Source organism: Ursus maritimus, unplaced genomic scaffold, assembly GCF_017311325.1.
Source record: "Ursus maritimus isolate PB19 unplaced genomic scaffold, ASM1731132v1 scaffold_20, whole genome shotgun sequence".
Classification (NCBI taxonomy): Eukaryota; Metazoa; Chordata; class Mammalia; order Carnivora; family Ursidae; genus Ursus; species Ursus maritimus.
In genome coordinates this window covers 37,163,198-37,175,341 of record NW_024424453.1, presented here as the reverse complement: position 1 = coordinate 37,175,341, position 12,144 = coordinate 37,163,198, and the positions used below count along the sequence as shown (strand labels likewise).

At 36.1% G+C, this 12,144-nt stretch overlaps 1 protein-coding gene across 3 annotated transcripts in view; it reads left to right on the top strand.

Moving 5' to 3' along the window:
* The window catches only part of ZNF385D (zinc finger protein 385D), an 849,127-nt gene that overhangs the window by 732,947 nt on the left and 104,036 nt on the right, over nt 1–12,144 (top strand). For all 3 annotated transcript variants that reach the window (XM_040636861.1, XM_040636860.1, XM_040636862.1), the window contains one exon: nt 5,440–5,550. In XM_040636861.1, the coding sequence (XP_040492795.1) occupies nt 5,440–5,550 (111 nt within the window). The remainder of the gene's footprint in view (nt 1–5,439; nt 5,551–12,144) is intronic.

Below are 12,144 nucleotides of genomic sequence, written 5' to 3'. Positions count from 1 at the left end.
ATCCCAAGGGAAACTCCAGAGAGCAAGGTTTGGGCAAATTTTCTATGAGGGTTTGGGAAGGGTGATGCATCCTAATTTCTTGGGGAAAGGACATGGAAGCTCCATGTTCAGGATTCTACCAGATCTCACCCTCTGGGGCTCTCCACTTGGTTGGTCGTGATTTGTATCCTTTACAATAGAAACTGTAACCATAGGTATAGTGTTTTCTTGAGTCCTGTTAATCATTCCAGCAAGTTATCAAACCTGCAGGAGTCATGGTAACACCCAAATTTGTAGCCAGTTTGTCAGAGTGCAGGTGGCTTGGGGACTCCCAAATTTGTGGCTCTGTTCTGGGAACCTTCTAGATTGCTGAAAATGTACTGTATGTTTATTGGGATGGTGATAATATGGAAGTATGCACAGGTTAAAAAAATCAACTAGTGATATACTTAAGATGAAAAAACACTTTTTAATGTAAGTTATCTGTCCATTTAAAAGATTAAAGAAAAACATCAATATTGCATATGTTTCAAATGAACAAATTTGTTGCAGGATTGGGATAATTAGGATTTTTTATTAGTGTTTCCTAATGTGTGAATATAAGTAATATAAACTCAAATTTTGCTAATTCGTAGTTGATGTAGTAAATCGACCAGGGCCTCCACCCGGTGTCACCTAATACTACAGAGTCACAGATATCCAGGACAGTGGACATCACAAAGCTTTCGATGGTGGTACCTGAGGGAGACAGGGGGGCAGAGTGGGAGGTTGTGCATCTTAGCTGGCCCTGCCATTTAGTAGTTGTGTGATAGTAGGCAGGGGGCAATGAGAGTTTCACGGTAAGTTGATAGCATGGAAATGACGCTTATAAACATAAAAACACACAGTAAATTCCTGTGAGTGTAACCTTTGGAGTTATTGTTACTGGCCATTGTTACTTAGAAATACCAGCTGGAAGAGACAACCTTTATATTTCTGAACTTCTAAACTTACTGGCATTTCAGTTTTTATTCTTTGATTTTAAAACTGAAAGCCACAATAATAATAGAAACAGAAAGAGAGGAAGTCTCTTAGAGCAGGCAATGTAACCTCAGGGCTAACCCCCATCCTCAGAACATATAAACGGGCATCCTAGAGAAGGGAATCTTGAGCTGTAGCTGTCCCTTGTATACTCATTTACAAATCAGTTTAGCCTAGTGCCCAGAGGGAAGGTGAGGGGAAAGCAAGACCTGAGATAGAAATGCAAAGATCCTTAAGCCTGAAATGAAGAAAAACATATTCATTTGGCTTTAAATAAGGCCATAGGCTGAGTTTGAAATTGAATTTTAGGCTAGAGTTTGGGTAAGCATATCAATATGCACTATATCATTCTTACTTTTGTTTGTTTGAGGGGTTGGATAATGTATTTAGAATTTCCCACTTTAGAAATTAGATAAATATGTATTGAAATATCATGTAGATTTTACCATTTAATTTAGTTAATTCTGTGCTACCTGAGTTAAGGGAAATGTATCAAAGTTTTTATGGATCTGATTTCTTCGTGTCACATTTTTAGTTTAGTGTCTTTACTTTCTATTGAATGCTTTACATTTCATTTATATTTTTATGTTGATTTTATTCCTGGATCATTATTTTCTAAAGTATATGCATTGAATAAGGATGTTAAATTTAAAAACAAAGAAAACAAAGGTTTTGGTTATATTATTTTAGAAATTGTTCAAAACGGATGTGTTAATTGCAGGTCATCTCAGAGAATTTGATATTTTATTGTGTACTGTGAATATCTAGGCTGCAGTAGCGAGGTTTCCTGCAGTTTATTTGACCCAAGAACTCCTTTTTCTTACCTCCACACATTGGCATCTCTTGAGACTGATTTTGTGGAAAAATTCCTAGTGATAATATGCATACATACAATAAGGTATCATTGTTTCAACAGATCACACCTATTGTGGGAAAAATCAACACATATGACTTTCTTTTTAAATATAATGTTTTGATTATAGTGGCAAATAATTGTATGTTTAGATAAAATGATCAAAGTGGCTGTGTGTGTGTGCATGTCCCCTTGGTTGATAATAGATGCATACCACGTGGTCTCATTTAATTAACTATGTAACAGTAGAACTGGTTGTTATTTAGTTTTTGCCCTTTCATGATTCTTTGTTGTAAATGGTTTTACTTATACTTATAGATGTATATATTAGGTGAATATGATTCATGCTCATTAATAAAGGCATTAGACTTATCATTTCGTTGTACTGGATTTCTAAAATGACAAAGATAGTTACTTTTGTTGGTGTAACTATAGTTTGTGAAATCCATCTTCGAAATATAATTCAGTTAAATGGGTTTTTTTTTTTTTAAGTATACTGGGAAATAAAATTGTCTCTGAAGAAGAATACACTACTTTGCATTTTGAAATGTGATTTTATACTCACAGTGATCAGAACATCATTCAATTCAAATAAAAGAATTAAGTCTAGAGAATATGCCACATTTGCATTAAGTGTCTAGTTCCAAAACACCTCCTACACAAATTTGGGTTGAATGTGGTCACTGCTTTCCCAGTGTTCCTGAAAGACCAAAATAATATGCTGCTCACTAATATATGATAAAAATTCAGCACTATTCATTTTCAGAGAGCATCTTTAATATAAATGTATAATTTATTTTTATTTTATAGTATCATTATAAGAGGACTTCAGTTTTCCTAAATGGGTTATAGACATAATTCACCTTATCCCCAAATAGAAATGGGCCCCATTTATGCACCGAACAGCTGCGGTAGCATATGATGAAGCAACTACTTCTAAGTCAGTGACCTCTTTCTGCTTTTAATTTTTCTTTCGCTGTTGGCTAAAAGGCAAATTATCCCCGAGTGTTCTCTGTGATTGTTGTCTGGAGAAGCATTGTGATGGCGTGTTTAAGCAAATGCAAAAGTGATCCTGGGAAGCACAGTGAAGGCTATTGCAGTAGCCCAGAGTCCCACATGTGTGTGACTCTTGGCTTTCTCAAAGTCTGCGCATTTTCCACTTGGGCTCTAAGGAAATGGGGGTGAGATGGGGGTTGAGGAAGGTTTGGAAGATTAGCTGGGTTAGGAGTAAGGGACTTGAAAGAAAAATATATATAGAGAGAAAAGAACCGTATACCATGGCCTGTGATTTTCATACTATTATTCATACTGCAGAGAGTAGCTCTAAGCTAAGAAAGAGACTGTAATTTTAAATTAGTTTTAATGTTTGGATTAAGATGCTGAACTGAATTTAGGAATGATCTTTAGACTGTGTGTTAAGACTTGCAAAGATAATAGAATTTACTGGAAGCAGTTCACATGTTCATAAGCTGGCAAATGGATAAACACATTGTCGTATATCCATACAACAGAACACTACTGAGCAATACAAAGGAATAAGCTACTGATACATGCAACAGCATGGATGAATCTAAAAAAAAAATTATTCTGAATGAAAGTTGGCAGGCACAAAAAAATATATATGCTCTTTGATTCCCTTCATATGAACTTCAAGAAAGGGCAAAGAATATAGTGACAGAAAGCAAACCAGTGATTTCAGAGGTGAGGAGTGGGAGTCAGGTGTTGAGAGGGGCAGGAGGAAAGTTTCCCAGTTTCCCAGTGTAATAATACTACTGTGGGTAGTAAGCCAATTCTCATCAAATTCTACAGCTAACATTGCTAAATTTTATTACATGTAAATTATACCTAAATAAAACTGGTTAAAAAGAAAGTAGGATATGATTTAAAAAAAAAAAAAAGTATGATGAAATTGACTAGTAAGGAAAGAGGGGATCCTAGAATTTATTAATATGTGGAAATGACCAGAAAAATCATGGGATAGCTGAGTTTACTCCAGGATCTGGGAAAGGATTAACATCAGATAAGAAATGTGAAGTGGTGATTCATGGAAGATAAAAATGATTACACCCATGAGTTCTTCTTGATCATTGTAACTATTTAATATATAAACTACCTAGCCTAGTGTTTAGCACATAGAAGATACTTAACAAATTCTGAGTGCTATTATTTTTATTGCACATTGGGAGTGCCTTGACAAAGATCCCAATAGGAATTGTGACTATATAGACAGAAGCTTCCTCCTACCTACTATGAGGACAGCCTATGAGTGAACTGGTTCTGATAATGTGAAATACACAAAAGGAGGTGGAACTTATCAATAACAGTTATAACAATGATTATAACAATAATTGTTTAGGATAATTAACAAACTACAATGTATCAAAGAAGCTGACTATTAGAGCATCATTTCACAGACACATTCTTAGCTTTTTTGTGTTTGTCAAATCATTTCCAAGCTATCTAAACCCATTGTGAGGACTCTCAGAAGAACTTTATATCTGATGAGAGTTAAGAGTTCTAAAGTTTGCAGGCGTTCAACAGCAGTCATAGCTGTATGTGTAACACTTGATTTATTTTGAAATATTTCTTGGCCGTGTGAGAAGTTAGTAGTGTGCCAACAATAATTATAAGAGTGTGAGGCTCAAATTAACTCTGATTTTCATATGCGCTGTGATAGAGAAAATATAATAGCCAACGTTTATTCACTTCTTAATGTGCTTAGCACTGACTGTGCTAGGTAAATTTCACGAATTATCACTCTTGAACCTCATCGCCACCTTAGGAGCACAGATAAGCAAAGAGGTTGCACCCGTGTTAAGAAGCAGATCAACATTTTTATCTAACTCCAAGAGTTGAGAACCAGTGATGTGGACCGTAGGACAAAGCTGATGAGTTTTATCAGAGCCGGGTTGCTGACATTATGTCTTTGGTGTCGCTTGACCTATCCTGGGAATATGGGATGGAGAGAGATAACTGGTCTGGTCCAGACTCTCTGAACCTCAGATAATAAGTCCATTGGATAGCAGTCTGTAGTAAATGGTCAATAAATGATTTTTGAATGAATAGATAGCTCCATGCATTTGAATTCTTAGAAAATAGAATTTGTATATGTATTCCTAACATAGAAAAGATACCAAACATAGCATAAGGTTAATGTTGGATTATGTGCATAATTTATTTTCAGAACTGCTCATCTGAGCAAGTCTATTTACAAGTCCATTTTGGGGCAATGGCATAGACACACTTCTGTGTAAGATTGCTGGCATTTGCAATAACTTGAGTTTTGATAAACCTTTAATTATATTTTAGGATTATCAAACTGAGACAATTGTTGATCGTAAATGAGAAAAACAGTTAGTATGCAAACTCTAATGGGTACATTTATCATTTTCTTATCATACTGAGCTTCGAGCTTATTGTCTATTTTCCAAGAAAGTAGAAATGCGGTTTCTTAGAATAAAAATTTTTTTTTATAGTGTGAGCAGTAGATTCAAGCTGTACAGATTGGCTCTTTAATGAAATAGGCAACATTCCAATGGAACTGACAAGCTTTATTTCTATTTGTTGTATTTTCTTTCTCATTACAGATGGACCCGATTCAGAAAGCTGTAATAAATCATACATTCGGAGTTCCTCTTCCTCATCGAAGAAAGCAAATCATATCATGCAACATTTGCCAGTTGAGATTTAATTCCGATGTAAGTTTACCATTTAGTATTCACTGAAAAAAATGTATTATGCTGTTCCTATCTTGCAGAAGAGATTTTTAAAAAATTTTTCCCCAATAACTAAGCATGTCAAAATTCGAAGATAACATTTTAACTCCTTATGTCCTTTAATTTCAGAGTTGATTTTATTATTTTTGGTTGTTTATTATGGAAACATCATACACTAACACTATTTTATACTTGCAGTTTAATGGTATTTTTTAGTTTCTTGGAATACTAAATTTAGGTAATATGCTTTCCCTTTGGGGAATAGTCAAATTTAGGACCAACGAGACTTCTAATAAATTATACTTCTGGTATAAGATAGGTCCCAAATTATATTTCAAGGCCAATGTTTTGCTTTGTAATTTTTTTTATCTGCCTTGGTGGTCCCCAATTCCAGATCAGCCCTTGTGCCCTTAATGATATTTGTGTTAGAGTTCTCAAGTTATTACTCTAGAAGTATTGGCATTTTAATAGGGAGTCCCAAAGACTTCAAAAGCACTCAAGCCCCTGGTGAATAAAACTTAAGTGGAGAACATGACAGAAAGGAGACGTTTGTGGACCTGACCAGTGCTTTGCAAATTGTCCGCAGAGAGTTATTCATATCTCCCGTACCTTTTCTAAGGATCAAAAAATCTCTGGATTCATCACAGTGAAGCTCATTTTGGCTTATGGCCAATGTGAAAAATACTGCCTGTCTTCCCCAACATCCTTTGGTGTGGAGTTGGTCCTGAGAGGTACAGCAAAGAGAAGGAGTGTTGGTTTGGAGAACTAGGAATAGAATAACTGTTGATACTCTAGGCAAACAGAGGACCCCATCCTGTCAAAGTGGTTCCTCTTCTGAGGTGCCATTATCTTGCCCTAAGTGGACATGCAGTGTGGAGATGACCAGAACGATCTGGATTCTGGAGAATGTTAGGCCTTCCCATATTTAATCTTTCTAGGCAAGTAGGTCCTTTAGGTGCTCTAGTAACGAGAAGAGCATGTAAGATAATCATGCACAGAAAACGGGTGTGACAGAAATAAAGTGTTTTTGTTCTTCCGTGAGAACATCTCATTTTGTATAAGGATTGCTACTGTCTTATGAACTCATACCTACTAGTACAATCATCAGGTAGTTTTAGAACATTTCTGCTGTTGGCTTAAAAAAGAGTAGATTGCCTGCATAACACCTAAATGGTATTTGTTGATTTAAAAACAGAATACACTAAACATGTATTTTAAACATGGCATCTTATTTAAAGAGAGGTTTTTGGTTTTTGGTTTTGTTTTTTTGTTTGTTTGTTTTTCAATACTGAGTGCTTTGAGTTGATTTGAATTAGGAGAAATTTGCCATAGTGTAATTTATTAACAAAAAATCTTTTTAACTGATAAATGTCATATAATAATCTTTCAGTTAAAAAAAAAGAGTCCTCTTGACCTGTACATTAGAGTTCTGAACTTAATAGTTGCAATTTTGATCATTTCTAAACATTTAGTGAACAATCATATAGTTCTGTAATTGCTACTTTAAGTGGCTCTTTCTTGATTTCTTTCCTTCTTAAATCTTATTGATATTTCACTTTGGAACTGATCAGATAATGATACAAAAGTCTCCCAGGAGCCATGCTGTCAGCTTCTTACATCTAATGGGGGCTATTTCAGTATCTCCTCCTGCCAACAATTTCACTGTCAATATTTTCCTCTGTGTTAAGTGAATTTCCTGTAAACTGGGAATCAGAAAAAGACTTCAGTCTCATTGCACCCAGTCTCCCCACTAAATTTAAGAAGACCATCTGCCACATCTAGGCTAGGTCCTTGGTTGGTGATCTCCAGCTATGGGTCACTCATTACTTCAAGGCAATTGTTCCTTTTTTAAATTTTTTTTTAGTGTTTCTAATCTTGTAGATGGACATCAAAGTCATATTTAGAGTCTTTAGAATTATTACCAGGTCTACATTAACATTAACATGAAGAACATTTATGTCTTTTATAAAATATAATCTCGTTTTATTTCTTTGATAAGAGAGAATAGCAATTTATTTTGCTAATGACGTTTCAAGTTGATATAGAAATCAATATGTATTTATCGGAGACTGTTGCTTCTCATTCTCACAATTTTGCTTTCAGGTTTGTCTGGTATGTGGTACATGGAAAATGGCCAAGGTATTTGGAGAATTTAGACTAATTGGTCTGGGCCATAATTACACTGTTGCAGACTCAACCATTCACTAGATGGTTACTGCATTAATCTTCGATTGCTGCTGTAATAAATCATGGCAAACAGTGGTTTAGAACAACGTAACTGTATTATCTTATAGCTCTGGAGGTGAGAAGTCAGAAAGGGGGGATCTCGCTGGGCTAAAATCACGCTGTTGGCAGGGTTATGTTTCTTCTGGAGGCTCCAAGGGAGAGTTCAGTTCCTTGCCTTTCTTGTCCACCGTCTAGAGGTTACCCTCTTGCTCATGATTCCCTTCCATCTTTGAGCAAGCAATGGCCAGTTGAATCCTTCTCACATTGAATGACTCTGACCTTCACTTTGCTGCTTCCCTCTTCCGCATTTAAGGACCCTTATGATGACAGTGAATTCATCTGGACGATCAAGGATAATTTCTCTACTTTAAAGTCAGCTGATTAGCAACCTAATTCCATCTGCTAACTTAATCCCCCTTTGTCATAGAATGTAACGTATCCATAGTTTCCAGGGATTGGGTCTTAAACACCATCATCCTGCCTACCACGGATACTCATTTAGATGCTTGGTTTATTAGATTTGAAATGAATTTTATGACCACTTAAAATTATCCGATAATATAACTTCATTGTTCTTTGTAAACTGGACACATGTGAATTGATTGTTTTTACATTTTTATCTTGAACCTTAAATGTAAATTCACTATGCAGTGCTAATTTTTAAAAATTGCAGTTTAATAAAATGGGAAAACCCCATGTTAGTAAATTTATAAATGACATAGCAACATTTTACCTATGATTTACAAACAAAATATAATTATTGTAAAGTTGAAGTACAAGAGCAGAAACTCCTTTAGAGACTTAAAAAATGTCTCTGTAGCATTATTATGTCAATAAGGGGAACTAATGTTTTGGAAATATGAGATTTGTTTACTATTGACTGGTCATGTCCACAAATATTACTTTCATAAAATATTTATTGGTGAGTGCCAAGCTCAATTGGATTTATCATCCATTCATCCACATACAAGACAATAATCCACATTAAGAGAAAATACAAATATTTTCTAGATAGATACATATAGCTATATCTCATATTTGACCATTTTAAACCCAAGAAAAGGCTTTACAATCCCAATACAATTGTATCTGCTCTTTCCAGGTAAATCTGGAATTTATCTTCCTATTTCCATTCTTAAACCTAGAATTATTCTGGAAAAGTAACACTGTAATTCACTTGTATGCTTGGTTGCATCCTCAATCACATAGGAAGGTATTTTTGCCTTATGAACCTTTTTACATTTCAAAGCTTCTTCCCCTTCCAGTGAAAATAATAGCTTGTAGTTCTTTTCATCTTTGCATCATGAAAATTCAATTTCCTTTCCCTCTATACTTTTATTTATTTTTTAACCCTTCATATTATAACCTGTGTAGTTTGGTGTTATGTGATACCTAGTTCCTGTACAGTACATTTTCTATTTTTGGCCCTGCAGAAATCTTTTTAAATGGCATAATATACTACATGCACTTTAAATGAGATTGCTTTCTCCTGGTATAGGCTTTTGCTTTGGGGGGAAAAAAAACAACAACTTTTCGGGACATTTACATGAAACACACATAAGGGTTATTCCAAAAGTTCCCAATTAAAGACCAAAAAGTTATAATGTGTCCAGTTACTTTATCAGCATCTTAAAATAAGTATAAATTACCATTGGCCTGAACAAGTTATTAAGTGAACCTTTGAAAGACAATTTATAGCAGGACCAGCATGGATGTAAGGTTATTAAGTGAAGTATCAAATGATTACTCGATGACTATTTATAGAGTGGAAAGTAAGATCTCAGGCCCCAAACTAAAGAATCATTAAGTTGTAGCATCTAAAAGTAACTATGGTTAACCCAACAATAGTATTTCATAATATGTTAGAGACAGAAGAAAAGTTTTGCTAATTTCCCATGTGGAAACTGAGGGGCAGAGAATATAGGAGACATACAAGGCCACCTGGCCAGTCACCAGCCACTGGCCACGCAGGATCAGTGTCCACTCTTGTCATTGTTCCTGCCCTGTCTGGTCCAGGCAGAGTGGCAAGTCCATCCAGAGGCTCCAGCCAATCCTACAGTAATGGTGTAGCTGGAGATCTGTGCTCCCAGAGAGGGAGCCTGGGGGCTTCTTCCCTCTCAGAACTAACTGGGTGTATCAGCTGCTGTGAAAAGTCACCTAGAGCCTGGGCCAGGCCTTGTTCACCAGGGCTTGTGAGTACTTTCAAATGGCATCACCGATATTTAGTCACACAATTTAATCATAAACATGGTGAAAATTTAAGTATAAATGCAAATTACTGAGTAATAATATAGTAGCAACATGTCCTTTATGACTCAGGACTATCCAGCATCAATTACTTTAAGGTGCTGTTTTGTAAAGCAGAAGGGGAAATCACCTCATTAGAAGGTCATGTTGCTTGGAGCCCTAAGACCCCTCCAAAGGGCATCCTTGGGATTATCACCAATACAATTGATACATTTTTCAATGGTATTGTAAAATAGAAATCATTATTGTTTTTCTACATTGTAGAACCCAGGAATGTAGTAAAATTAAGCAATATGTCTTAATTTAATTTATATCTCTGTGTTGACTTCTGTAACCAAATGAGGCAATATAGTGATGAAGTTGCTAAAAGGAACATTTTTTCCTACCAAGTGACCAAACTGGATAATTAAACTTTTGTAACATCACGACTTAAGACACATCTTTTAAATATTTAAATCATATTCTTCATAGGGGTTGATATTTAAAGGAAATACTGCTTGAAGGGAGAGAAAAAACTTAATGGTGATTGTACTGGTGTTGAAGAACTATTCTTATTTCTTTCTGCTTTTATTTTCCAAATTTCCTTTGTAAGCATGCTTAAATTTTATAAAATAAAAAGGAGTTGTTGCATCTACGATCTTACTGTGGCTTTTTAAAAAAAATACGTATTTTGTCCTCAATTATAAATTCCATTTTGAAGGCCTCAGTTGCAATTTTCTAAATATTTCTTGCCTATTTCTGGCAGTGTCTGCTGTTTTCAAAACATGCCCAGGAGAGTTCATAGATATTGTTGCCTCATTCAGATTTCAGCATTTACTGTATATCCTAGGATAAGGGTTAATAAAAATCTATGCATGGGGTTGTGCATCTAACCTCAAACCCGAAAACAGCATCCAGGGACGCTAAGTGTAATGGTAGGAAAATCACTGGATCAGGATTTAGACAACCTCTTGCTTAGATCTGCCACTTTTTTAATGGGTTGTGTGTCCTGGGGTTCTTTGTTGAATATACAGGTTCCATAATCACTTTATTTAAAATGAACAGCCAGGGGCACCTGGGTGGCTCAGATGGTTGAGCGTCTGCCTTCAGCTCAGGTCCTGATCTCCAGGTCCTAGGATCGAGCCCTGTGTTGGGCACCCTGCTCAGTGGGGAGTCTGCTTCTCCCTCTCCCTCCACATCTCCCCCTGCCCCAGCTCATGCTCACTCTCTGTCTCTTTCTCTCTCTCTCAAATGAATAAATATAATCTTAAAAAAAATTTTAAAAATAAAATGAATAGCCATTCCTTATGCCATGTCGTAAGGATTATAAAATAGAACATGCAGGCAATTGGATTATGAACTGTACAGCAGATGAAATGGAAAGGTCATTTTTATGTTATGGGATAAATAATGTGGTTACCATTGTTTTATTCTCTGAATGCTAAATTACTTCTTAAGAAATATTGAAGTTGGAAAATATCTATCTTTAAGAAAAGTACTTAAAGGGATCTACCCTGTTGCCAGGGCCTGTGTTTAGTGTATTTTTGTGTTGATTTGAGGTTCTCACTTCTCATAAATCTTTACCTTTTAAAAACTGCGGGGTCAACTTGTCCCTGGCAAAGCTGCATTTATTAGAAACTCTCAACCTCTTTAAGTCAGTTGCTGCTGCTGCGAAGTCCCGAAGGACTTTCTGAGGGACCCAGTTAGAAATTGAATTTCAGGCAGCTTTGAAACATCTCTTTCATAAGACAATGTCTCTGGTTCGTCTTCAGGACTCACAGAGCTATTTAGAGCTTTGGCTTGTGCACTGTGGCCTTCCCACTGGGTGCTTTTTCTTCTTCAAAAGTGCTTCTATGACAGAGCCATTCAGCTTGTGCGTGACGAGACCTGTTTGGGGCCTGATGGGGTTTACTTGCACTGTCATGTCGCCCTTGTGTGAGGAGCTAGCTCTGGGGCGTGTGGTGATGGACTGTAGGTTTGGCCGCTTTTGAAACCAGTGCCTGGGATGTCCCTTTTGAAGGGCTTGCGCTCTGAGTGTGCATTTGGGCCCCATTTCATCACTCAGCCTCACTACCTTCTACTTCCTGAATGGAGCCTACGGCTCTGTGAGGAATTCTCAGAAAA